Raw genomic sequence first — 27538 nt, 5'->3', positions numbered from 1 at the left:
GGGGGTGGGGGCCCAGGGAGCAGTGCCATGCAGCAGAGCACAGGGCAAGACAAGGGCCAGGCCGCCGTGGCCGCCACAGGGACGATGTTAGTGTGTCAGGACTCGGAGAACAAAGGAAAGAAAGGGAACAGGATACAGTGAAATGTAACAGAAATAACCTTCAAAGCACACGCCATCAGAGGCCAGCGACCCCTCACTGCAGACCCCATTAGAACCCTGCCCCTCACAGAACACCCCATCAGAGCCCTGCGACCCCCAGCACACACCATCAGAACCCTGCCCCACACAGTACACCCCACCAGAGCCCTGCCCCCCCCCTCACAGCACACCCCATCAGAGCCCTGCCCCTCACAGAACACCCTATCAAATCCCTGCGACCCCCAGCATACGCCATGAGAGAATTGCGAACCACCGCAGCACACCCCATAAGAGCCGAACGATATACAAGAGGCACAGGGACAGCATGCAGCAACCGCACTCCAAAGTAGCAGAGACCTAATGAACATGAGAACTTCCCTGTAAAAAAAATTTTTAAACAAAAAAAAAAAAACTCGCCCACCAGTGTAAAAGGGGCAGGGCTTTTAAAAAGAGAAAGACGCGAAAAAACACACCCCCGAACACGAAAAAGACGGGGCTTGTTTCGAGAGACAAAGCTCTCCTCCAATGGCTGACCAGCATTTAAGAGGCCAGCCAATGGAGAAGTGTGGTGGGTTCAAGCTCCACTACTAGAAAACATTAAATCTCGCGAGCGACACTGCGCAAGCGCAGCCTTCGCTAGCCGATACCTAAAAAGAGTTATAAGAAGAACGACTTGAGAAGGGAGAAGGCCTAAGGTCTTCAGAAGCGCTGGGGCCTCACTAATCCACCCAAGGCAGGTAAGTAAAGGACCCACGGGAGACGCATGCAGTGTGAGAACACAGCCGCGAATCCCAATAGACTTCAATGGAGCAAATCGCGGTTGGAATTTAAAAGTTCTAGGGTACTTCGGGAGAGTCTACAAGCAAGTCACTTATAGATTAAGTAGTTCTAGAGCCAACACACAGGAGCATCGTAGTGCACGAGTTACCTCACCCAGGGAAGCCAGGTGCATGGGTGTCTTTTGGTGTCGGGTCACGTCGTCATTTTCAATGGGAGCCAAAGAAGACTTGCTGCTTGTGAAGACAGGAGAAGTGTCCGGTGGAATCCAAGGATGGATTCTGAAGAAAGAAGACCTGAAAGCAGATGGGACAATGTTCAGTCACTTGGCAGTGACCCGGGGCAAGGAAGATGGATGTCCACAGTAGTCGGGTGTTTTCAGGTAGTTCACAGGAGTCTTGACTCTTCAGCCACAAGGTCCAGGAGGCGTCGACGACGACCAGGAGCTGGATTCGGAGTGTCCCTCGATGTCTGCAGCTTACTGAGGTGTCGGCAATCTGATTGGAGCCAACAAGCCTTGGCAACAGCAAGTCTTGTGGAATGTGAAGAAAGTCAGCTGTGCAGACCAGCAAGGTCTGAGGGACTCACCCAGAAAGGGTAAGGGCAGGCCAGGAGCAACCAGGGGAGCTCTTTGGTTCGATGAGAAAGTCTTCAGGGGACCCACAAGCCAGCCGGCAAGGGATCGCGAAGACGCCTCGTGAGGATTCACCTCAGGAGCCCACGGTCACTCGGGACGAGGTAGGCCTCTGATCTTCGGTGGAAATCCTGCTGGAGGCTTGGACCACACGTGGTCCAATGCACAAGCTCGTAGAACGTCGTGAAGGGATTGCACTCGAAAATAGTGCACGGTACCCAGGTATTGCTGTTCCTCGTCACTCATGGGGTCCACTCGCCTCAGCTCTGCTGGGGACTCACGATGGCAGTCGAGAAGTCAGAAAATCCAATTCCGGGGCAGCAAGGACTTCGGACTCCGGCAGGAAAGTTTGCGACCGTTGATTCAAAGTTTTGGTGCCTGCCAAGCAGGGGAGTCACTCCTTGACTCCAGGGGAGATTCTTCAGTCTTCCAAAGGTAGTGGAATGTCGAAGGTCCAGGATTCTTCAGCGCGTCGTCCAGGGATATCTAGTTTGCAATGGCAAGGTTTCCCTATCTTATACTAAAAGAAAGGGAGGGACTAGCTCTATGACCACTCCTATGGGAGGGTCAGGGGAGTGGGTGGTTACACCCACTTCCCTTTGTCCAGTTTCGCGCCAAAGCAGGGGCAGGTAGCCCCTGAACCGGTTTGAGCTGGCATATGCACAGAGGAGCCTACTGCTGCCCCAGTGCAGGACTTCAAAGCACTCTAGGAGTGCTTTTTCAAAAAACACAGAGTACAATATTCTTCTTGTCTTCTTTATTAAGACGAGTCCAGGTGAAGTGTCGAGATTACAGCCGATAGGAACCCATAAGGGGAATGATGAGCAAAAAGTCTTCGAAGCAAACCAAACACATGGAGAGAGAAAGGCCCGATTGTGACACTACGTGATTGCTTGGTGAACTGCTGGTTGTGCGAATTACTGTTAACATTATCGCCGTCGTGGGAGGTAAGTGCCATGTCATCGTTAAAACAAAACGTGACTGAATAGATAACACCCAAAATACCGAGGTGGATTATTTACCTCTCTTGGTATTCTTGAAATCTCTGTTAAAACCAGGGAAATACAATAAAAGTGAAAACACATCAGATAATGATCCAACCGTCATTTCAGTGAGCAAGATTCGAGCTAAAATATGGCCAAACCTACTTTAATTGTGGTTGTAATACCGGCCCACAAGGGGTTCTAAGTTCAATTGTAGAAACGAGGGATTCCACAGAATCAACAGGGAGGTGTTCGTGTGCAAACACTTCTCTGTGGAGATGAGAAATACATACGTCACGGTCCAGACAAAATATAGCGTGTTTCGTTATTCCAAAAGACACTGCCTATCATAGATGAAAACTTAAGGTCTATGCTCGTTATCCCGTATCTGCTAGTTCCAAAAGTCCCACCGCAAGTCGGCTGCAAATTCTGCAACACCAAAAAACAAGCTATGATCTATAAGTCTATAGGATCATACTATCTTGGGTGATTCTAATTGCCATCCTGAATATCACTCATACCTTATTGCAATAACACGAGATAAGTCCCTGACTCCATTAACAAACAATCGTAATCTCCCATGTGGGACACATACGCGAAGCACCTAATGGAACAAGAATACTGTTCCAACATACAACCAACTTGAATCCGGGTACAAGCATTCACCTTACCTGACGTTTTCTTCTTAAATATCGTGCCCTCGTTCCCACATGTGTCCTCTAAGCGCAAGAGCCGGGTACGCCGAGTATGGCAACCCGTCTTCCGTGTGTTTCTATCACGTGACAAAACTCAAACCGGGAATATATCCGGGTTCACGCGTCAGCACGTTCGTCACTACAAATAACATAGTAAAAAGACTCTGTGTGATTACACTGCCTCCCATCCCACAAATTGGGATCCATGTTTATCACTGTCGGTCCCTATATTTCTATTTATAGTCCGAAAAGAATTCACCTTTAGAAATCGTATCTACCGGCACAAATATAGCCGACTAATGCACACATCACGTCCAATATTGATTTAAAAGAATAATCATAATCGATTTTGGCCTCATAGATCTTAAATGTTGAATTTTATTGAGAAACACCTAAACGGCGATATTTGACAACTTAGCGGGATCAGGACGATATCTAACACCTCATTGGATCGAGGTGCACATATTAATTGAATCCGCTTTTACCGTATATGCTAATCACTTTTACTATTGGGACAGAATTCTTTTCGGACTATAAATATAGGGACCGACAGTGATAAACATGGATCCCAATTTGTGGGATGGGAGGCAGTGTAATCACACAGAGTCTTTTTACTATGTTATTTGTAGTGACGAACGTGCTGACGCGTGAACCCGGATATATTCCCGGTTTGAGTTTGGTCACGTGATAGAAACACACGGAAGACGGGTTGCCATACTCGGCGTACCCGGCTCTTGCGCTTAGAGGACACATGTGGGAACGAGGGCACGATATTTAAGAAGAAAACGTCAGGTAAGGTGAATGCTTGTACCCGGATTCAAGTTGGTTGTATGTTGGAACAGTTTTCTTGTTCCATTAGGTGCTTCGCGTATGTGTCCCACATGGGAGATTACGATTGTTTGTTAATGGAGTCAGGGACTTATCTCGTGTTATTGCAATAAGGTATGAGTGATATTCAGGATGGCAATTAGAATCACCCAAGATAGTATGATCCTATAGACTTATAGATCATAGCTTGTTTTTTGGTGTTGCAGAATTTGCAGCTGACTTGCGGTGGGACTTTTGGAACTAGCAGATACGGGATAACGAGCATAGACCTTAAGTTTTCATCTATGATAGGCAGTGTCTTTTGGAATAACGAAACACGCTATATTTTGTCTGGACCGTGACGTATGTATTTCTCATCTCCACAGAGAAGTGTTTGCACACAAACACCTCCCTGTTGATTCTGTGGAATCCCTCGTTTCTACAATTGAACTTAGAACCCCTTGTGGGCCGGTATTACAACCACAATTAAAGTAGGTTTGGCCATATTTTAGCTCGAATCTTGCTCACTGAAATGACGGTTGGATCATTATCTGATGTGTTTTCACTTTTATTGTATTTCCCTGGTTTTAACAGAGATTTCAAGAATACCAAGAGAGGTAAATAATCCACCTCGGTATTTTGGGTGTTATCTATTCAGTCACGTTTTGTTTTAACGATGACATGGCACTTACCTCCCACGACGGCGATAATGTTAACAGTAATTCGCACAACCAGCAGTTCACCAAGCAATCACGTAGTGTCACAATCGGGCCTTTCTCTCTCCATGTGTTTGGTTTGCTTCGAAGACTTTTTGCTCATCATTCCCCTTATGGGTTCCTATCGGCTGTAATCTCGACACTTCACCTGGACTCGTCTTAATAAAGAAGACAAGAAGAATATTGTACTATGTGTTTTTTGAAAAAAGAAGGAAATATTTTTTTGTTTATGTACTCGTATTTCATGTGTGAATTTAACAAAAACACGTGTATTTATCACGTGTGCTGAGGCTTCAGCAAGAAGTAACGTTATGCTCCGGCTTACATCTGTAGACTGTGTGGTGTCTCTACGCCTTTCAGCACCGTCGTATTAGAGAACCATTAATACTTGTGCACTTTCTCTGTAGCGCCATATACCTATGACACATACCACAGACCTGTTAAACCACTCTAGGAGTGCACCCACCCAGGCCCAATACACTAAATCCTGTCTGGAAGGTGGGGACACTTCCCTGTGACAGGATGCCTATTGTTGGGCCTCCTCCACTGTGAGTTTCGGTCAGCAGTAGGAGGGCAGCCCAGTGTGTGCTGGTGGCAGTCAGTTTGTGATGCCAGGGCTCTTTCAGGATTCTACCGTGTTTCCACAGTAGGTACATATCTACCCCCTCTAGAAGGGTGGGATCATACTCCCACACCAGTTACTGGTGTGGAGGTATGATTCCAAAGCGCTTGACACCAAACACGACATGTTTTGATGCAGCCATCCCAGAGTTAGCATTTACCGCGAGGTTACAATGCACTTAAGAGTATATGGTTTAACCACATCCACAAACCGCTACAGAGAATAGACTGAGAGCTGCAGAGGGGCCCTGCTCAGGCAGAGGCACCCCCTCACATGTAAACCAAGCACCCTGCCCTCAGGATTGATAGGGCCTGCCTTAGGGGTGACTGATAGGCTTATGTGTGTGTAAGGTGAGATATAGGGAACCTATATCTCAGTGAGGAGTGCTAACACCACCTCACCCAGGCTGCAGTAGCAGGCCTGTGGTGTCAGATTAAGTCTGCTTCCCAGGGGTGGCATAATACATGCTTCAGCCTGTGGTAGGCCTGTGAAGTACCTATGCCCTTGGTACCTAAGGTACCATATACTAGGGGCTCATAAGGAACCACAGTATCCAATCACTAGTGCATCTAATATGCACTCCAAGTTGTTTAGAGAGAACAGTGAGCAGGGACCCAGCCAGGCTATAGCCAGAAATGAATATGCTACTTACCAGTATGCATCTGTTCTTGGCATGTAGGGCTGCTGACATTCATATCTGTGCATAGATCGCCGCCTAGTGTTGGGTCCGGATGTTTGCACGTTGTTGTCCTGGAAGAGTCTTCGAAGTATCCTGAGATAGGTGACTCCTCCCCTGGACCACAGTGCGCATGGGCATCCTCTCCATCCTCAGATTGTTTTTCGCCATTGTGGCAGTGATGGAGTAGATACAGAAAGTGATGACCATGCTATACAGTAATTCTGAGAGCTGCAGCTGCTACAGGCGCCGGGGAGGAGGGTGGGCGATATGAATGTCAGCAGCCCTACATGCCAAGAACAGATGCATACTGGTAAGTAGCATATTCAGTTCGAGGCATGTGGGCTGCTGAATTCATATCTGTGCATAGAATACATAGCAGTACCTCCAATTAGCGGCGGCTACCAGTGCCAGCTGCAGCGGTCTGAAAAAGAGTTTTGAGAACAGCCTGTCCTACAGCTGCCTGCTGTTTTGAGTGTACATCTACACAATAGTGTTTGGTAAATGTATGTATAGTGGACCATGTGGCTGCTCTACATATATCATGTAAAGGAATTTTTCCCAGGAAAGCCAAGGAGGCCCCTAACTTACGTGTTGAGTGGGCTCGTGGGGGAATCGTTAATGTGTGTTTAGCCTTTTGATAGCAAATTTGAATACATTTAACGATCCATCTGGCTATACCTGCTTTGGAGATGGCGTTGCCTTTGTGTTGTGGGGAGAAGGCAACGAAAAGTTGTTTAGTCTTCCTAAAGCTTTTGGTTCTGTCTATATAGTACATGAGGGCTCTTTTGACGTCTAGTGTATGGAGCATTCTTTCAGCGACATTTTGTGGATTCTGAAAGAAAACAGGCAGTTCAATCGTTTGATTTATGTGGAACTGCGATATTACTTTAGGCATGAATTTGGGGTTGGTACGTAGTACGACCCTGTTTGCGTGAACCTGTATGAATGGCTCTTGAATGGTTAGTGCCTGGAGTTCACTAACTCTTCTCAACGAAGTGATTGCTACTAGAAAAGCCACTTTCCAGGTGAGGAATTGAATCTCACATGAGTGGAGAGGTTCGAAGGGTGGACCCATCAGTCGGGTGAGGACCAAGTTGAGGTTCCACACTGGCGCTGGTGGGTGTGTTGGGGGAATTACTCGTTTAAGTCCCTCCAAGAAGGCTTTGATGGCAGGCACTCTGAATAAAGAGAGGTGCTGCCTGTTTTGGAGATAGGCTGCTATTGCGGTTAAATGGATACGTATTGAGTTGTATGCCAGATTGCATCGGTATAGGTGTAAGAGGTAACAGATTATGTTTTGAATAGATGCATCTAGCGGGTTAATGTCATTGTTATTGCAATAAATGACAAACCTCTTCCATTTGGCTGCATAGCAAGCTCTGGTAGTGGGTCTCCTAGCTTCCTTAATGATGTCCATACAGTCAGGTGGCAGGTTTAGGTAGCCAAACTCTAGGACTTCAGGAGCCAGATCACCAGGTTCAGCTGTTGCGGATCTGGGTGCTGAATTTCTCCATGGTTCTGCGTCAAATGCGCGGGTGTGATCCGCAGCCTTTGATGCGGCACCACGGAAAGTTCCAGAAAGGTGGTGTGTTAGAAGGCGACCTCAGAGGGGCCCGGAGGGGCCCTGACTGTCCTGAGACCAACTCTCGAGGTATCGTAGCCGGGCACTGGCGGGAGACTCCTCAGGGGAGGAACCTCGTATCTAGGATCGCACACTCGGCACCACACGACAGAGACACCACACGAGGAGTTCTTAAGAGCAAATCTTTATCAGATCGGAGTGGTAGGATCTTTATGATCAGCAAGGCAAAATATATACAAGTAGAGCGCGGGCTCACAAAGTCTTGGAGGGGGGTTAGGAGGTAGCGGGACAGTCTTTGGGGGTATGGATCAAATGCAGGAGCGTACCCGGCGCACAGCTCACAATCCTCGAGCTGGGGGATACGCTTGTCGTCGTGGGGTCCGGCAGGACCAAGAGAGTCTGTGGGCGCTGCGAGATACTCAGCAGGCTCGAGTACAAGTTCGGAGGTCTTACGATCTTCGGGGAGCCGCGAGTCACTAGCAGGGCTCAAGCACAAGCTCGGAGGTCTTACGATCTTCAGGGAGCCGCGAGTCACTCAGCAGGGCTCAAGCACAAGTTTGGAGGTCTTACGATCTTCAGGGAGCCGCGAGTCACTCAGCAGGGCTCAAGCACAAGTTCGGGGGTTTGACGATCTTCAGGGAGCTGCGAGTCACTCAGCAGGGCTCATGTGTTTCCAAGGCGAATCTGCCGGACAGTCCCAGAGCACCCCTTGTTATAGGGCGACTCCTCTTTGATGTCCGGAGTCTGTGCACGCAGGGGTCTTGTCACCTGGGGGTCGCTTGTTGGGGGTTTCCTGCCATTGTCCTTTGATCCTTTCAGGGCCGGGTCGGGAGGAGCCCCAGACACCCAGCAGGCGTGGAGCCAGCCCTCGGGGAGGCCGGCGGGTCGATCGAAACCCACCTTCCCAGGGAAGCGCAGAGGTGTGATGGAAACTGCTCCTCTCTTTTCATCCCAAGGGGAGCGCGAGGTCCTCCAGCCGGAGTGGCGCCTCTAGGCTAGGGTCGCGCTGGGGCCGGGCGGCCATCTTGGTGCATGAAGTGGGCACGCGGGCCCGGGGTGGCCGAAGGAGGAAGGCCACGGACGGGGGAAGTCCGGGTCAGGTGTGTGTGTTCTGGTGGGAAGGATCGGCTAGGCCGTGGGCTCGGGGCTGGTGTGAGGTGCAGGGGTCAGGTCTGTCTACGTTACGAGGGCCGGGTCTAACATGGTGTACCATGGCTGGCGTGCCCATGTTGGAGCGACCAGGATGAGTGTCAGTGAGTGTTGTCGCAGTTTGCGTGCCACCAGCGGTATCAATGGCGCTGGGGGAAAAGCGTACGCAAATCTGCCAGACCAGTTCATCCATATCGCATTGCCCTGCGACTGTGGATGTGGGAACCTGGCGGCAATGTTTTGGCATTTTGCGTTTTCGCTTGTGGCGAATAGGTCTATCTCTGGATGACCCCACTGTTGGAAGTACGGTTGGAGTACTGACGGGTGTAGCTCCCACTCGTGCATCTGGTGGCTGTGTCTGCTGAGCAGATCCGCCATCTGGTTGTCCTTGCCTGGGAGGTGTTCCGCCATGAGGAACATGTTCCTCTGAATGGCCCACTTCCACATGCTCTGAGCCAGATGAGACAACTGTGGAGAGTGCGTTCCTCCCTGCTTCTGTATGTAGTACATGGCAGTCATGTTGTCCGTCCGGATCAGCACGACTTTGTTGCACAAGTGTACTTTAAATGCCTTCATGGCTAGGAAGATTGCCATCAGTTCCAGAACGTTGATGTGCATCTTCTTTTGTTGTATTGTCCATAGTCCCTGCACTGTGTAATGGAGTACATGAGCTCCCCATCCCTGGAGAGACGCGTCCGCTGTCAGTATTATTTGTGGAACAGGCTCGTGGAATGGTCGGCCCTTGCAAAGGTTTTGTGGATTCCACCAATGCAGAGAGTTGTATGCCCGACCGCTCACCAACACTAGGTCTTTTAATTGCCCGTGAGCCTGATTCCATTGACGTGCCAAGCACTCCTGAAGCGGGCGCATATGTAGTCTCGCGTGCGGGACTATGAAAATGCAGGAGACCATCATGCCTAGCAACTGCATCAACACTCGCGCAGGAAGGGAGTGTTGGGGTTTGAACTTGGAAATCAGCATTTGCATGCTGTTGATCCTCACTAAATTTGGCTGAGCTGTGGCTGCCAGAGTGTCTATGGTCGCACCTAGGTACTGTTGTACGTGTGCGGGTTGGAGATGTGATTTTGGGTAATTTAGTGAGAATCCCAGACTGTGAAGAAGGTGAATGGTGCGGGACATGTGGCTGGCACATTGCTGGGCTGACTTTGCCTGAACAAGCCAGTCGTCCAGGTAAGGGTAGACGTGAATGTGTTGCCTCCGTAGATGTGCAGCCACAGTAGCTAGGCACTTTGTGAAAACTCTGGGTGCTGTTGTCACTCCGAAGGGAAGGACTTTGAATTGGTAGTGCTGCCCCTGAATGGTGAACCGGAGATATTTTCTGTGTGACGGGTGTATGGGTATGTGGAAATACGCATCTTTGAGGTCTAACGTGGCTAGGAAGTCTCCCTGTCTGAGGAGCGGGTGAACCTGCTGTAGGGTGAGCATTTGAAAATGCTCTGAGAGAATGTATTGGTTGAGGGGTCTCAGGTCTAGGATAGGTCTGAGTGACCCGTCCTTTTTTGGTATTAAGAAGTACAGAGAGTACACCCCTGTTCCCTGTTGGTGGACGGGCACGACCTCTATTGCGCCTTTTTGCAGCATACTTAGCACTTCCTGCTGTAATAACGTTAAGTGCTCTGAGGACATAGGACGGTGCCTTGGCGGTATGGTGGGTGGAGTGGAGGTTAATTCGAGACAGTAACCGTGTTGGATAACATCTTTGACCGACCTGTCCGTGGTGATGGTATTCCACGTGGACAGGAACCGCTGGAGCCTTCCCCCGACAGGTGTTATGTGGTCGGGGGGAAGGGAGAGGGCGTCACTGTTTGTTCTTGGGGGAGGACCTGGTATTGCAGTAACCACGTCCTCTGCCTTTGGTGCTGGAGCCACGATATCCACCTCGGGTGTTATCGTAGGAACTCTGTGTGCCCCCTTTATTGTAGGTTTGCTGTGCCCCCTGTCCTCTACCTGCACCTCTATTTCCGGGGCGACGAAAGGAGCCACTACGAAATGTCTGCGTTTGCAGAGCCCCCATTGACTTTGCAGTGTCCGTGTCTTTTTTTATCTTTTCTAAGGTGGTGTCAACCTCCGGTCCGAATAAGTAGTCTGGGTTGACCGGCTGATTGAGGATGGTTTTTTGGACCTCAGGTTTGAATCCGGAGATTCGTAACCAGGCGTGTCGTCGTAGCATGACGCTGGTGTTTATTGCCCTTGCAGCAGTGTCGGCGGCATCCAGTGCACACTTGATGGATGCGTTTGTGAGAAGTTGTCCCTCCCTGATGAGGAGCTCCGCTGCCTCTTTGTACTCGTCTGGTAGGCGTTGGAGTAGGGTCTCTAACGTGTCATAGTGTGAGCGGTCGTAGCGAGCTAGGAGCGCCTGTGTATTGGCAATGCGCCATATGTTTGCTGCCTGGGCTGCAATCCTTTTGCCGGAGGTCTCTAGGACCTTGGACTCTTTGTCCGGGGGAGGAGCATCACCAGTCGTCTGCGAGTGTGCCCGTTTGCGAGCATAGGCAACTACGATGGAGTCCAGAGGCAACTGGCTTCTAATGTACGTGGGGTCCCCAGGTGCGGTTTTGTACTTCTTCTCGATCCTGGGGTTTATTACCCGTGCCCTGGTGGTTTCTTTGAAAATGTCCTTTGCGCATGTTGAAAGGTGTCCTCAAGCCAGCAGAATCTTAACAGTCCTCTCGGAGGATGCGAAAGTGTCCACCAAGAAATCGTCCTCGATAGTGTGAGTGGAGTTGCACTCCATGATTGGCTGCGGCACGTTCGATGAGGGCGTTGAATGCAGCAGTGTCCTCTGTGGGGGACGTTTTTGCGCCGTAAAGTTACGTGTCCTGTGTATCCAGAGCGGCACCTGGGTCTACAGGGTCATCCCAGACTTGATCAGGGTCTTGCTGGCCCTCAGGGTCCATGTCCCCGGGGTAGGTGGTGTCGTCACCCATATAGTCCTCCACTGCATCTGTGTCGGAGTGCGTCGGGGAGAACGACTGTGGATCTGTGTAAGAGGTGTGGATTTGTTCGTAGAGAACTGGTTCCGATTCCGCCGGCATTTTTTGCTTTAGCGGGATCCTATAAGAGTCCAAAGCCTGCCCGGAAGTGATCTTCCGCTTTCGGAGCATGAGCCTGCCGGTGTCGATGAAGTGGGACGTTGATGTCCCAGTAGGAGAGTGTTTGGTAGATGGGGACCTTGTCTGGGTAACACGTGTTCTGATCTCGAACATTTTCGGCGCCGTGGATGGCGGCAAACCAAAGGTGATATTGGCCGGTGCCGAAGGTGCCTTCTGTGCCTTTTTCGGTTCGGAGCCCGACGAGGTCTGGAGGGCTGCCTTTTCCCTGATGCGTTGCAAGGACGCTGCCACTTGTCGCACCTGGAACGCCGACGGTTCTTTGGCGCCGAGTGGTTCCGTAGAGTCAGGTGTGGACTTCTTCGAAGTCATCGGGTCATCGAGCCGAGGAGAGGAGAGGTAGTAGCCGTCGACGGCGTCGATGAGTGGACCGTAGTCGCTGCTTTGGAGGTGGATAGCGATGCAGTGGCCATTTTCACCTTGGTGGCCGGTGCCGATTGCTTCGGTGCCCGGGGCCGAGGCGCTTTGGCGGTACCGATGGCTTTTCTTTTCGGGTCGGCGCCGACATCGGCTGCAGCGAGTTCGGTACCGAAGTCCTTTTTGGTGCGGTCGGAGCCGACGGGTTTGGCTGGCGTCGAAGGTGTGGTGGGCCTCGAGCCGACCAGTGTCCGTTTCACTTTCGGTTTCTGTTGAACCGGTGCGACGATTGGTTTCGGTTTCGAGGAAGGGAAACCAGTCTTTTTAGGTAATAATTGCTCTCGCTGTATGTCTGTGGCCGGGCCAGAGGGCGGGGCCGAAGAACTGCTGGATTGGTCTTGGGTAAGGCCCGAAGGCGATCCCTCGACCGGAGCAGTCGACTGACGCACTGGGATATCCTCCATCTGGACGGGTAGGCCCTGCTCCTCACCAGAGCTACCTTCTTCGGCCCCTAAGGCCTCATCGTAGTCTCCTACCTCATCGTCGGCTTCTTCCCTGTGAAAAAGCTCTTCATCTACGTCTTCCGATCTGGAACCGTGTTCGGAAGCGGGGCTGGAGGGTATATTTTCCACGCTTTCGACATCTTCGTCCTCGGTGCTGAAGATGTTGGTCGGGGCCGGTGCAGCTTGCTGTGCTTCCAGTCGCGCGGCTCGTCGATTCCGGAGAGTCTTCTTGGATCTGAATCGGGCACAGGCCATGCATTTCGATTCGTCATGATCCGGTGAGTGGCATTTGTTACACACCGGGTGGACGTCGATATGTGGGTATTTGGCGTGGCAAACAGGACACCGCTTGAATGGGGTCCTCGATTCCATCGTCGAAGTTCGGTCGATGGTCGGATTTAATGGATCCGAAAAGTTGTTAAAATCGCTAAACTAGCCTGTAAACTGTCGATACCGATCGGGAACAGTACTGACGAAAACTAGAGGCCTTTTGGCCTGAAAACTAATTTTTCCTAACTTGAGTCAAGATAAGCTCATCCGAACCCAATGGCGGAAAAAAACTATCTGAGGATGGAGAGGATGCCCATGCGCACTATGGTCCAGGGGAGGAGTCACCTATCTCAGGATACTTCGAAGACTCTTCCAGGACAACAACGTGCAAACATCCGGACCCAACACTAGGCGGCGATCTATGCACAGATATGAATTCAGCAGCCCACATGCCTCGAACCGAGTGTTATCAGAAAAAAAGAGGGGGAAACATAAGTGCAGATCCTACTCTCCTACATGCGGCATTCACCCTCCCTCTACCCACCCAGGCAGGCGGGGGCACACAACACAGTGAAGCAGCGCCGAACACAGCTCTCCATTCGCTGTCTCCGAGGAGCTGGCCCACAAATGACCCAGCAAAGGGGGCCAAAAAGGACTTGGAGCTGATTAGTGCCAAGTCATCCATAGCTCCATAATCACCACGAACAGGAGCACTATTAACCCACATGCGTTTGCCACTGACAGGCAGAGTGCTCTAAAGGACCATAGTCGGTTACCCCACAGTCCTCCTGCTTCTCCGCCCGCTAAGTAACGACGCACCTATGAGCCTGCCAGAACACTCAACGTCTGCAGACCTCCTAGAGCGCAGTCCACTAGCAAGGTGGGCAACGCCATGGTCCCGAGTACACCTGGGGTGACGGAGAACTTTACCTACCTCCTCGCAGCCTACCCGACGTTTGTAATCTGGGAACCACAATCATAGCCACAATCAAAAGCCTGGTCCTCTTTGCTACCATACCGCCTGGAGAGTGGCGAGTTAGGAACGGAGGTCCCCTCCACACGACCCTTTGGAGTCCTGACACAGCCTTGCTCCTCCCCAAACTGGAAGACAGAGTTCCCGGAACTATATGGGCCCTCTAATGTATTGCGGAACCCCCCCCCCCTCACGAGTCGCTAGGAAACATACTCCATTCCATAGCTGCCAGTGATCACACCAGCACCACTGAGTTTAAGAAACCGCTGACTGCCAACCGACGTAGCGGCCAACCACTCCCCCTTGGGTGTTTGCAGACTGACAAGTGTAGGAAGTTGGATCTGTATATACTATACCAAAATGAAGTATAGTGTGCACAGAGTCCAATGGAACCCCCAAAGGTAGGTCGAGGGAAAAGTATAGCACCTTATTCGCTATTTGTGGTAGTCTGGGAGAGCAGTAAGGTTGTATCAGAGGGTAGTGTTAAGCATTTGTTGTACATACTCAATCAGCAAATGTCCCACACTCAAACACTGAACTCAGACCAATTGTTTGTTTGTATCAAAAGTAGTATTAACTTACTTTATTTCTAGAACCAAGCCAAGCCTTAATACAGGTAAGTGAAATACATGCTTTGCAAAATAATGCAGTGTTTACAAGTGAATGCAAGTTCAAATGCAGTTGTTTGAAATCCAGGTAAGTCAAGGTATTGAAATTACTGTGCAGATTACTTTTTAGGTACTTTTAGATTACTTTATTTTTTTTTTAGATAATTCTCTTCAGTGCGATATGCCTAGATATCACTAGGACATTTCCCCAGACAAAAGGTAAATAAATTCAGTTTTGCACAGTTTTACTTTTTTAGGTTTCCATACAAATCAACTGCACACTTAGAACATTTTTCATATAAAAACAGTCAATAGGTTCCTATGGAGAGAAATTAATTTAACGGTTACCAGGTAAGTACTCTGTCTAGGGATGAGTTCCTGGGTTAGAACAAAGGTTCCCCCAGGGTAAAGGATGCACTGTTACACCCTCAGCAGCATTAGCGCAGCCGGGTGCAGAGGCCGAAAGTTGTCCAATGAGGGATAGGGGGGCTCCGGTAGGTAGTTGCTTACGAGCAGGCCACTGGGTTGTGGAAGCAAAGTTCTTGTTGTTAGACTCAGGGAAAAGGGGGGGGGGGTGAGAAAGTGGCTCTGTATATACTGTTCACAAATGGGTACAGTGTGTACAGAGTCCACAGTCCCCAGAGGTTTGGCAGAGGCTAAAGTTAGATATACCCTTAGTCTCTAAAGTGGTAGCTTGGTCGAGCAGTAAGTCAGTTTCAGAGGACAGTGTAAAGCATTTGTTGTACACACGGTCAGCAAATGGTCTCACACACTCAAGAACTGAACTCTAGGCCAATGGTTTGTATACAAAAATATATGTTTGTTTTATTTTAGAACCAACCATAGGTATTAAAATATGCTTTCTCAGAATGAGATGTTTTCAATTCTTTTGCAATATTCAATTGACTTTTGTAGGTAGTAGTTACAGGTTGTTGCAATAGGCAACACAATTTCAAACAATAATACATTGAGCTCAATTGAAGTTAAGTTATTTGCAACATATTACTTTCAGGATTACTTTTCTAACTCCAGGACTGGATCCTAGATTCAGTCCTGGGACAGTTATTGGAAACAAGTGAGTAAAGTCGACTTAGTTATTGTTGTGATTTTTAGGCAATATTTTCCTATTTTAAAAGTTGACACTGCGAAGAAATTTCATAGAAAAACAGTCAATGATTTCCTATGGAAGAAAATTGGGTTAATGGTAAGGACGGTTGTGAGTACTGCTTAGGGTCAGTGCTGGGCACCAAGATCCAGCACTGGGATCTCTCCCAATAGCAGGTGAGTATTTTAGTTTGTGACTCGGTTGATTTTGGGTGAATATTTTAAGTTTTAGAAAATCCACACTTAGAAGAAATTTCAGAAGAAACCAGTCAATGTTACCTTATGGAGGAAATTTGGGTTATCGGCTTTTGGGTAAGTACTCGACTGGCAGAGTTAAGGTTCTGGGCACAGACTCAGGGGTCTCCCAGGATCAGGTAAGTACAGTTGTAACACCCTCAGCGGCACAGGGGCAGCCGGGTGCAGAGTGAGGTAGGCACTATGTTATCCTATGGGAGGCAGGGGGTCCTTGGTTGGTGGCTGCTGACTAGCAGGCCACTGTGGGAGCTGGACTCCTGGTCACTTGCTCAGGGCAAATGGGGAAGTAGATTGGAGTAGAGGTTACACGGCCAGGGCCACTCTGGCTGCTGGGTGCTTTTGAGCCTTCGGGCGCTCAATGGATTTCAATGGGAAAGCTCCTGGATGAACAAAGGCTGCAAGCTCGAGGACGAAGATTCTTCAGGTGCCACCACCACTTCGAGAGGTAAGTTGGGTAGTTGGATAGGTAGGTACCCAGGAGTTGGCCGCAGGGTTGCCTTTTGGTGTTGGGAAATCTTACCCTCTTGATCGCGGTTGGGGGGGGGGGGCACCTGGTTTAGAGGCTGCAGTAGTAGTCAGGAGCATCGAGGTGAGTCCTTGGGGGCCGGATTCGGGGTCACAGTTGCCAGGTGGGACTTCCTCAGGTTCTTTGTTCACTCCGGCACAGGCCAGGCTTGGCAGGTGCAGAGTGTGCAGGGTTCGTGGTTGATGCCAGGGGTTAGAAACTGGTTTTGAGCACAGCCACTGCTCAAGGGAGTCCCAGGTGTTCAGAGTCACAAGGTAGCCAGGTCCTCCGGGGTTTGAGGTTGCTGGCCACAAGAGGCGCCGGGTTTCAGTAGGAGCAGGTTAAAGGGTCGACAGGCCGGTAGGGATGGGGCCAAAGCAGTTGGTGTCTTCCTCTTCTTAGAAGCTGCACAACAGGTCTTCTTTCTTCTTGCAATTTGTATTTTGTAATGTGGAATCTGACGAAGGAAGGTTCAGGGTGCCCCTAAAAACTAGATTTAGGGGCGTTACAGGTAGGTAAAGGGCAGGGACCAATGGGTACTTGTCCTGGGGTGGGTACACCCCCTATCCTGCCACTCTCCTGTGGGAGGGGGGCAGTAGCCTAGTCCTGATTGGGCAGGGCTTCCCATCTTCAAGATGGCGAGAGCCCGGAGATGTGCTTCACCTTGCCTCCCCCACCTGAGGGTTGGGGTTGGCAGAGGCTGGCACATCCCCCCTCCTTACTTGGGGTTTCCAGCCAGTCTTCCTGCCAGAGTGGGGGTCAGAACCGGTGGGGGCCAGTTGCTGAGTACAGCAAGTGGCCTGGAGAAGCTCACAAAGGATGGCATGCCTTTGAAGCTTCCCCCTGCCCATCCTGGGGGAGGAGACCTAGCACCTCGCCCAGGATGTGCATTGTTGCAGGCCCAGGAGAGCGGGGGCTCTCCACCCAGGGGTCCAGCAACATGTCTGCTGTGTTGCAGCCTAGGCAGCCTCTCAGACCAGACGTGGATTGTAGGTTAGGTTGCAGGGGGAATCTCTAAGATGCCCTCTGTGGTGCTTTGTACATTAAATCCCACAATGGTATCAGTGCGTATTTAATGTGCTGAGAAGTTTGATACCAAACTTCAGTGTTGCCATTATGGTGCTGTGGAGTTTGTGTTTGACTAGCTCTCAGCACCATGTACTCTTAAATGGCAGCACTGCACTTAGTGCCCAGGAATGGACCTGGGTACCGTAGGGGCACAGGGCTCATGCTCCTGTGCCCACATCACTGGCATAGGGCACCCAGCTAGAGTGGTGGCTGATGTATGCCAGGGCAGTGTAGGTGGTGGGCATGGCACACAGGGATGTGTGCCATGTCGACTCTATTTTGTCTTGTACCCAGACACTCAGCCTGCAAGGGCAGTGTGTTTGTGTTAGGGTACAGGGCCTCTAAGTGTGGCACAATAAGTGCTGCAGCCCTTAGAGGTCTTCCCTGGTCACAAGGCCCTGGGTACCATTTACCAGGGGCTGACATGTGGCCAGGGTTTGCCAATTTGGGTTTTAGGGAAGGAACACAGGCCCTGGGCACCTGATTGGCAGAAGTCCAGGGCACACTCAGTCAAAGTACATTCAGCAGTTCAACAAAAAGTGGGGGCATACCATGCAAGAAAGATGGCACTCTCACATTCGGTCTTACAATTGTAGCAGTTCATATCTCTTGCACGAGAAATAAGACTGTTCAATAAAACCTTTATTGAAACGCCCGTCTACCCATTTCTGTGTAACTGTAGAAACAAAGCATGCATGATTGACTGAGTGAAACTATTGTCTATTGTTTCCACAACTCTGACATTGTTCCGATTCTAAGGGAAACAAAGTTGTCATGTTTATGCGGTTGTCAGAAACTAATTCCATCTTGTTTATTCGAGAAGTTTCTAGTGACCTCTGAGTTAGCTGGCACATACAAGCAATTAAGTTTAATGTACTCGATAGAGACATACGGACCTCAGTCCCATGTCAAAACTATAGTGTACATTATTCCAATGCGCAGAGCCCATCAGGAATATAGGAACTACACTATACTTTGTTTCCCCATTTGCCCGGACCTAAACCCTAGGAGCTTTGCTCCCACAACCCAGTGGCCTACTTGCCAGCGGCCACCAACCGGAGGCCCCCTATTCCCCCCATTGGATAAGATTGGGCCTCAACACTGCACCCGGCAGCCCTAGTGCCGCTGAGGGTGCAACAGTGCATCACTGACCCGGGGAACCCCTGAATCTAACCCCAGAACCTTAACTTCCACAGTCGATTACTTACCTGTGAACCGATAACCTGTTTTGACTCCATAGGATAACTGACTATTTTCTTCCAAAATGTTTGGAAGTGTGCAGTTTTGAAAACTAAAAATATTCTATAAAAATCGCACAAATAACCAAAACGTATTTACTTACCTGTTTGCAGGAAATGTCCCAGTGCTGAGTCTAGGTATCCAGCACTGAGTTAGAACAGTAACGTAAAAAGTAACTTACCTGTAGTTTAATGAAAAAGCCTATTCATTTCAATGTCCTGTATTTTGTAAGTGTTGCAACATACTGCATCCCCTGTAAATCAAACAAAGTACAATTCCTATTGAATTTTCAAACTGTTCTATATCCAGTAACTTATTACTGAAACGTATTTAATGCTTACCTGTGCCAGGCTTGCTTGGTTCTTAAAATAAAACCCTATATATTTTTATACAAACACAATTGGCCTAGAGTTCTGTTCTTGAGTGTGTGAATTCATTTGCTTACTGCATGTGTACAGCAAATGCTTAACACTGTCCTCGGATACTGCCTTACTGCGCGACCACTCTACCACAAATAGAGAGTAAGGTTCTATCTCTGCCTACTTATGGGGTCACCAGGACTCTATATACACTATACCTCATTTTGGGGTAGTATATATAGAGTCAGTTTCCTACACTTGGCACCTCGACCCAGGATATGCTTTGTATCAGGACCCCGAGAGTGGCAGGCTCTCGAACCAGGGGTCCAGAAACCAGTCTGGTGGTTGCAGCTGGCGAGCAGCCGCTCAGCTAGGACACTAGAGTCAGGTTGTTTTTTCCAGGGGGCGTCCAAGATGCCCTCTGAGTGCATTTTTCATTAACCCCACACTGATGCCAGTGTGGTAGTTAATGTGCTGAGAAGTTTGATAGCAAACTTTCCATTTTTCAATAAAGCCATTAACGCTGCTGTGGAGTTTGTAATGACAAACTCCAATACCATACACTCTTTATGGCATTACTGCACTTACAAAGTCCAACAATGGACTTGGACACTAGGGTACAGGGCTCATGAACCTGTACGCTAACTAGTGGCATAGTGCAACCAGCTAGAGGGGTGACTGACCTATGCCATAGGCAGCGAGTTGTAGGCTTGCACCAAAACACTTAGCCTGCCACGGCAGTGTGTTGGTGTAAAAGTACAGAGCCTCTAAGGGTGGCACAAGTGCTGCAGCACCTAGAGGTCTTCCTTGGTCACAGTGCCCTTGGTACCTATTTCAAGGACCTTACATGTGGCCACAGAGTTGCCAATTTGGATGTGCAACAGTACAGTTTTAGGGAAAGAGCATAGGCCCTGGGTTGGCAGGAACCTAGGGCACAGCCAAAGAGCAGTACCATCAGGAAAAAAAGGGGGGCCACCCATGCAAAAAGGGGCACCTTCCTACAAAGACGCCTTTGGTCTGTGTCCAGGTGGCCCACACACACAGGAAAGGTTCCCTAGCGATTCAGAACCCCCAAGTCCAAAATTGGCTGACCCCCTCCTGGACTCCACGACGAACAAGTTACTTACCTTCGGTAACACTTTATTTAGGAGAGAATATTTGGCTGCAGATTCCTAACCTTTGAATTACCCAGGCGTCAGGCTAGGTCCGGAAACTTTAGCTAGAGCAGCACCCCTGCGTGCTGTTGGGTGGCTCAGTTCGGCTGTGCATGACGTTGTGTGGTTCGCGCCTGTTAGATAGTGGTTCGCGTCACAGTCACCTATATAGATGCCACCCAGTAGCGCGGACGTTATAACTTTTCCACACCAGAAGCGCAGAGCCATGAAGTGACAGACTTGATGGCGAGTCATAACTAGGGCCCTGAAAAAAGGGAGCAACCCTAGCCCTAACAAATGAGTACGCAGAGTGGGGAGGCATGGGTGGGTCTGTAAGGAATCTGCAGCTAGATATGGTCTTTAACAGATGAAGCATTACCAAAAGTAACTCGTTTACCCGATAGATACTTCTACCTGCAGATTCCTTACCTTTGAATAGATATCCAAGCCATACCATTCTGGCGGTGAGCTGGGTTCAAATTTCTCACACCAAGGCATCCTGCAGGACTGAACTGGCAAAAAGCCATTCCTGCGGATCGAACTATCCAAGCAGTAGTGATTGGCAAACGTGTGCAAAGATGCCCAAGTTGCTGCCTGGTAGATGTATAGCACTGGGACATCCCGAACCAACGCTCTGGTTGCAGCCTTCCCCCCTAGTGGAATGAGCCAGTAAGCCCTCAGGGGGCTGCTTCTTAGCCAGGACGTAGCAGATTTTAATGCAGAGCACTAACCAGCGAGAAATGGTCCGTTACTGCATTGACTGGCCTTTTCTGGCTCCCACATGCCCCACAAAGAGTTGGTCATCCACCTGGAATCAGCGGGACCGATTAACCCAGATTAAAATTAGGCAACAATGAAGCCATGGTTTGAAGCACCACTTTATCAGCAAAGATCATATGGGGAGGCTTGGATGACCATGCCTGCAACTGACTCACCCTACAGGCAGATGTTACCACTAGAAAGCCTGCCTTGATGGTAAGCAGCCGGAGGAGACAATAATGCAACAGCTTGAAAGGAGTGCACATAAGGAATCCGAGATACAAATTAAGCACCCACTGTGGCATGACCAAGTGCGTGGGTGGTAACATGTACAAGCACTTTTAACAATCTATTTGAAAGAGAAGATTTGTTTAAAAAAGGAGGGTTGGTCCAGCAGCACCAAGAAAGAGGACAGAGCAGAAAGATAACCCTTGAGAGTACCCAACGCAGAGCCCTGCTGGGCACAGGTAAGAATGAAAAGGATGATGGTAGATAAAGAGGTGGAAGGAGGGTAAATAGACCTTTCTGTGCAATATTTTACAAATTTTTGCCAATAGCAGGCATATCCTCTCAGTGGAGAGCAGCCAGAATAATATCACATACTTCTGGAGAAAGGTCGAAAACTATCAAATGTCTCTGCTCAATCCCCAATGCATGGAGGCGGAGTATTTAACAGATTCAGGTGGAGGACCTTCCCCTGCTGCTGCAACAGAAGATCCTCCCAAAGGGGCGGCCTGATCGGAGGATCGATACTCATTTTCAGAAGCTCTGGATACCAGACTCCTTGCCCACTCCGGAGCCACTAGAAGGACTTGGGTCGGGTCGTTCGTGATCTTCAGAACTCTGGGCGAAAGTGGTACAGGCGGAAAGGCGTACAGCAGGCCTGAGCGCCACTCGTGACGGAAAGTGTCGCAGAGCAATAGCCACCATGGAAACTCCTGCGTGCAAAATTTGACATTGCACGTTCTCTTCTGACGTGAACCGATCTAACCAAGTGTAAGAAAGTGTCTTTTTGCATGGCTGGCCCCCATGTTTGCCTGGCTTTTGTGTTTCAATTTTAGTGCACAAGGCCCCTGCAAACCAGGCCCCAGTGCCAGTCACACCACCTCCCAGAGGATGGGCCAGAGCTCGAAGAAGGAAGCTTTAAAGGCCTGACTCTCCCAGCCTCAGCTGCTAGCAGCAGACGGATTATCCTGGTTTACACCCCTACGTTGGGAGGGGAAAACTGCTGGAAAACTTAGTAGAATAGGAAGTGTGCCCACCTCTGCCAACTCCACCCCCTAAGGTAGGTGAGGCAAGGTGCAGCACATCTTTCAGTCCCACCACCTTTAAGAAGGGGAGACCCCTCCAATTAGGGCAAGGTCTGCGTTCCCTCCTGCGGGAGGTGGCATAAGGGAAGGTGTAGTCACCCCTGGTAAGGTGCCCACTGACCCTACCTGGTACTCCCCTAAAACACCCCTAAATTAGTATTTAGATGGCTCCATTAGATCTGGAAATTAGATCTTTGATGACCTAAATTGTAAGAAGATCACCCTACATAAAAACTGAAGTCGTCAAAGCTCCAAGGATGCCAAATCTAAGCGGATCCGTATTTCATGCCCACTCTGTACCAGATGTCCAAGGGCTGAGTGGCTCACCTGTGCAGTGAAGTCTCCCCAGCGATCCTGACCTCTCCTAATATCAAAGATGGCACCTGCATTTTAAATCCAGCCACCACAACCCCCACTTCCCCCCCCAGCCTCCCACCCCAAACACAACCCACCCAACTCACTCCGGTAAGGAGACTATGTCGAAAGGCACCCCTGCACCAGAAGCTCCTGCGCCTTGGTGAGCTGAAGAGACTGTGCACCCATGACCCCCTACATCTCTTCTTACCTTGGCTATCATTTGTCTCCTCCCTGCAATCTTCGGTGCTGAACCTGCAGTTTGTTTGCCGAAAGAAGAATCCCTATAGAAAAGCATTGGGCGTCCTATGCGGATTATGCACCCTGCCGCCATTGTGCCGGCTGGTGGTGTATGTTTCGTGCTGCTTCGTAGCCGCCTTGTGCTGGTGCTAACCAGCAAAGCCTGACACCTGCAACCGATTTACCTACCTGAAAGCAGCGTCTCCGGCACCCCCAGTATCCATTGAAAAGCATTGGGCCTAACTCCGATTTTGAACTCTGCACCCAGCCGCCCGGGTCTTGCTGGTGGAACAGTTTTGGTACTCTCCTGACCCTTTTTGAATTTGGTTCTGAAGACTGGGATTGTAAATGCAATACTTACCTGTTTAACCCCAATATTGTTTTTCCATTAAGACAGCATTGAACTTTGCGGCAGTTTCTAAGTGTCGATTTTTCTACATAAAGGGTATTTTTAATTAAAAAAATACTTATTGCAAAATTTTGGTCTTAAATTACAAATTTCTTTTTAAAATTGGTCTGGATCTCTTTTCTGAGTCCAGTGTCCATTATTGATGACTGTTGTGCAATAAAGGTCTTAAATGTCTATGTTTGGCCTGCGGCTGCTCGCCCACACTACCACTGAGCATTTGCGGTCTGTGTTTGGCCTACGGCTGCTCGCCCACACTACCACTGAGCATTTGCGGTCTGTGTTTGGCCTACGGCTGCTCGCCCGCACTACCACTGAGCATTTGCGGTCTGTGTTTGGCCTACGGCTGCTCGCCCGCACTACCACTGAGCATTTGCGGTCTGTGTTTGGCCTACGGCTGCTCGCCCGCACTACCACTGAGCATTTGCGGTCTGTGTTTGGCATACGGCTGCTCGCCCACACTACCACTGAGCATTTGCGGTCTGTGTTTGGCCTACGGCTGCTCGCCCGCACTACCACTGAGCATGTGCGGTTTGCATTGAGCCCTGAACACTTTTGGGGAACCCCTAGACCCTGTGCATGGTCCAACCCCCTAGCGACAGCATCGCACATAGAGCAGGCTAACATAGCATATGTGCCAATTCGCAAAATACTGCAATATAAATTTTTAAACATACTTTGTGTCATTAGTACAGATGCGTGAGTGTGACATTCAAAGTGCAAAAGGATTGCTTTGTCAAAACCACTGTGTCCCAGAGAGGAGACTTTAGTTTATCAGAATGTAAATCTTCCTGGTGAAACAGAGCAGAGTGCAGGTCTGCAATAAACAAGCTCAATATTCCTCATACACAGAGCAATGAACTTAGTCTATATGTTAGAGGGTCTAAACCTAAACCTGTAGACTAAAGGGATATCCAAGATAAGCAACAAGACGTTCCCCAGTAATGGCCGACTGTGATTAAAAAGGAAGGTTTTGCCCTCACAAAAGGGTTGATCTTGTTTTGTCAAGTGGACAGGTTTCAAGTTGTCCAGCTAGGCTGCAGTTCTAGGCCTACAGCCATGTTTTAACCTTGTTACTGCTGTAATGGCACAATCAATTTCTGCAGTCCACTACGGGCATTTAACTTACAAGCCATGGTCTACCTCTACTATGAACTTAAGTTAAATAAGCTACTAGGGTAATTGCCAATTTTACATACACTTTAGGGACCAGAGCACAAGGTCTGGGCAGCAGGGCGCAGCTCTCTACAGAATCGAAAAAGGAGCAGAATCAGTCCTTCCCTACATGGGAGGAGCCGAAATTTGGGAAAGTAAAAAAAGACCAGGTGGTGAGGTAGGAGCTAGTGCAGTACGAACACCAAGTCTATTTGGTCATTCAGAACTTTTAGCAGCTGCTTGTGCTTTTTTTGTATCAAATGTAATGCAAGAGACCAACTCAACTCTCTTAGATTAAACACGTTTGGCTGCACACTAAAGCACTTCAAGTTGTACTGACACTTTCAAGGTGAGGCATCAAACTCATGCAATGGTTCAGCATGAATCCAGAAGTATTTGTTAACTTGTTGCATGTATTTTTGAATTTTTTACAGCATGAAATACACTGTTCATACTGCGCTAAGAGAAAGTGGCAAACACTTCTTCCCCAGAGGCACAATGTACAAAGTCTGACCCCTGTATGAGACATGCAAGGAACTTACCAAAATCTTATTGGAGTCATTGAGACGACCCTTTAAAGCACCAAGCAGCTCTCCAATGTTTGGCTGTATAAATTTGGCCTCGTTCAGGAGTGTTACCACTTCATCTAGACCCTCCTTCCTAATCTTCCAGTTCTTATCTCCAATCTTGGACACCATCTCCGAAGTAATCTTCTCACTAAAAGACAAATGTATGAAGGAGTCAACAATAAGAGGTTTTGACACTGTACCTTTGCCAACAAGCACAGCTGTCTACCCAAACTCCAACGGTCCAACATGCATCTGGAACTTCATCAATAAGTGGCCTTCCTTTCTTTCAGAAACTCACAGCAACAAAGTCCATCATCCACACTCCACAGTAATCCGTAGCAACCATAATAGGAACACAAACAAACTCGGGCAGCACAAATTATCAAATGGAAGGAATTATTACCTGTAATGACAGTGCCCTGAATTGGCATCTTTCATACATTCATAATCTTGAACCATTCTCAGTCAGGCTGTGAATCAGATTACCAATACACTACACTGTAGGAAGCTGGCTTTTTACATAGTGCACCACAATTAGGTAAATTATGTAGAAAGTCCAGACACCATTATTGGCTTACAGGGATTAAACTAATGATTCCAAATGCTCTCGGTTATGGCAGAGTGGGGGAGCAGTTTCAGCTTATCAGGAGGTAATTGTAGGAAAGTGCCATTTTAGACATGGTCACTGTGAGAAAGTGGCATCTTTCTTGCATGGTATGCCCCCACTTTGTGTTGAATTGCTGAATGTACTTTGACCGAGTGTACCCTGGACTCCTGCCAATCAGGTGCCCAGGGCCTATGTTCCTTCCCTAAAAACACAAAACACAAATTGGCAAACCCTGGCCACATGTCAGCCCCTGGTAAATGGTACCCGGGTACCCAGGGCCTTGTGACCAGTGAAGGCTTCTAAGGGCTTCATCACTCATTGTGCCACCCTTAGAGGCCCTGTGCCCTTACACACACACTGCCCTTGCAGGCTGGGTGTCTGGGTGCAAGACAAAACAAGGAGTCGACATGGCACACATCCCTGTGTGCCATGCCCATCACCTACACTGCCATGTCAAACATCAGCCGCCCCTCTAGCTGGGTGCCCTATGCCAATGGTGTGGGCACAGGAGCAGGAGCCCTGTGCCCCTACAGTACCCAGGTCCATTCCTGGGCACTGTAAGTGCAGTGCTGCCATTTAAGAGTACATGGTACTGAGAGCTCGTCAAACACGAACTCCACAGCACCATAAAGGCAGCACTGAAGACTGAGAAGTTTGGTATCAAACTTCTCAGTACATTAAACCCACACTGATGCCAGTGTGGGATTTAATGTACCAAGCACCCCAGAGGGCATCTTGGAGATGCCCCCTACTACATAACCTACCATCCACGTCTGTTCTGAGGGTGCCACACAGCAGACATGCTGCTGGACCCCTGGGTAGGAGAGCCCCTGCTCTCCTGGGCATGCAACAATGCACATCCTGGGCGAGGTGCTAAATCTCCTCCCCCAGGATGGACAGGGGGAAGCTTCAAAGGCATGCCGCCTCTGGGAGCTTCCCCAGCCAACTGCAACCCCCCCACTCTGGCGGGAAGCTTTGGCCGGAAACCCCAAATAAGGACAGGGGATGTGCCAGCCTGCCAACCCCACCCCTCAGGTGTGGGAGGCGAGGTGAAGCACATCCCAGGCTCTCGCCATCTTGAAGATGGGAAGCCCTACCCAATCAGGACTAGGCTACTGCCCCCCTCCCACAGGAGAGAGGCAGGATAGGGGGTGTACCCACCCCAGGACAGGGACCGATTTGTCCCTGCCCTTCACCTACCTGTAACGCCCCTAAATAACAAGTTACTTACCTTCAGTAACGATGTATCTGTAAGAAACAGTTAGATTCCTCACCTTAGAATATCCCCAGGCGTCAAGCTGGATCCGGAAAGATTTTTGTAGCAATACCCCTTGCGCGTCGCTAGGCGACGTCTGCGGCTCCGCGTCAGTCGTCGGCGTCGTGCACCGGAATGACGGAGTACTTAGACGCCGCCCTCCCGCGCTGACGTCAGTTCTTATACATAGCTTTCCGCGCCAGGGACGCTGAGCCATGCAAGAGACCGACACTTGTGCCAAAAAATCTAGGGTCCTGAAAGGGAGAACCTTAACCCTAGATGTCGGTTCGCAGAACGGGGAGGCTGGGTGGGTCGGTGAGGAATCTAACTAACTAATGTTTCTTACAGATACATAGTTACCGAAGGTAAGTAACTTGTCCATCTGAAAGAAACACGTTAGATTCCTCACCTTAGAATAGATACCCAGCAATACCAACCCCGGAGGTGGGCCTGCGAACCAAGATCACACCAGAAAGTCCTGGAGAACAGAACGGCCAAAGTGGCCATCTCTCCGGACTTGGCTGTCCAAGCAATAGTGCTTCGCGAACGTGTGCAGTGAAAACCACGTCAACGCC

The 27538-nt window shown here is 49.5% G+C and overlaps 1 protein-coding gene across 7 annotated transcripts in view; it reads right to left on the bottom strand.

Annotated features, from left to right (window-relative positions):
* The window catches only part of CKAP5 (cytoskeleton associated protein 5), a 1152983-nt gene that overhangs the window by 602903 nt on the left and 522542 nt on the right, over positions 1-27538 (bottom strand). For all 7 annotated transcript variants that reach the window (XM_085646654.1, XM_085646649.1, XM_085646653.1 and 4 more), the window contains exon 22: positions 25075-25249. In XM_085646654.1, the coding sequence (XP_085502780.1) occupies positions 25075-25249 (175 nt within the window). The remainder of the gene's footprint in view (positions 1-25074; positions 25250-27538) is intronic.

This window comes from Triturus cristatus, chromosome 3_1 (genome assembly GCF_964204655.1).
Source record: "Triturus cristatus chromosome 3_1, aTriCri1.1, whole genome shotgun sequence".
NCBI classification, from domain to species: domain Eukaryota; kingdom Metazoa; phylum Chordata; class Amphibia; order Caudata; family Salamandridae; genus Triturus; species Triturus cristatus.
This window is presented reverse-complemented; position numbering and strand designations above follow the sequence as displayed.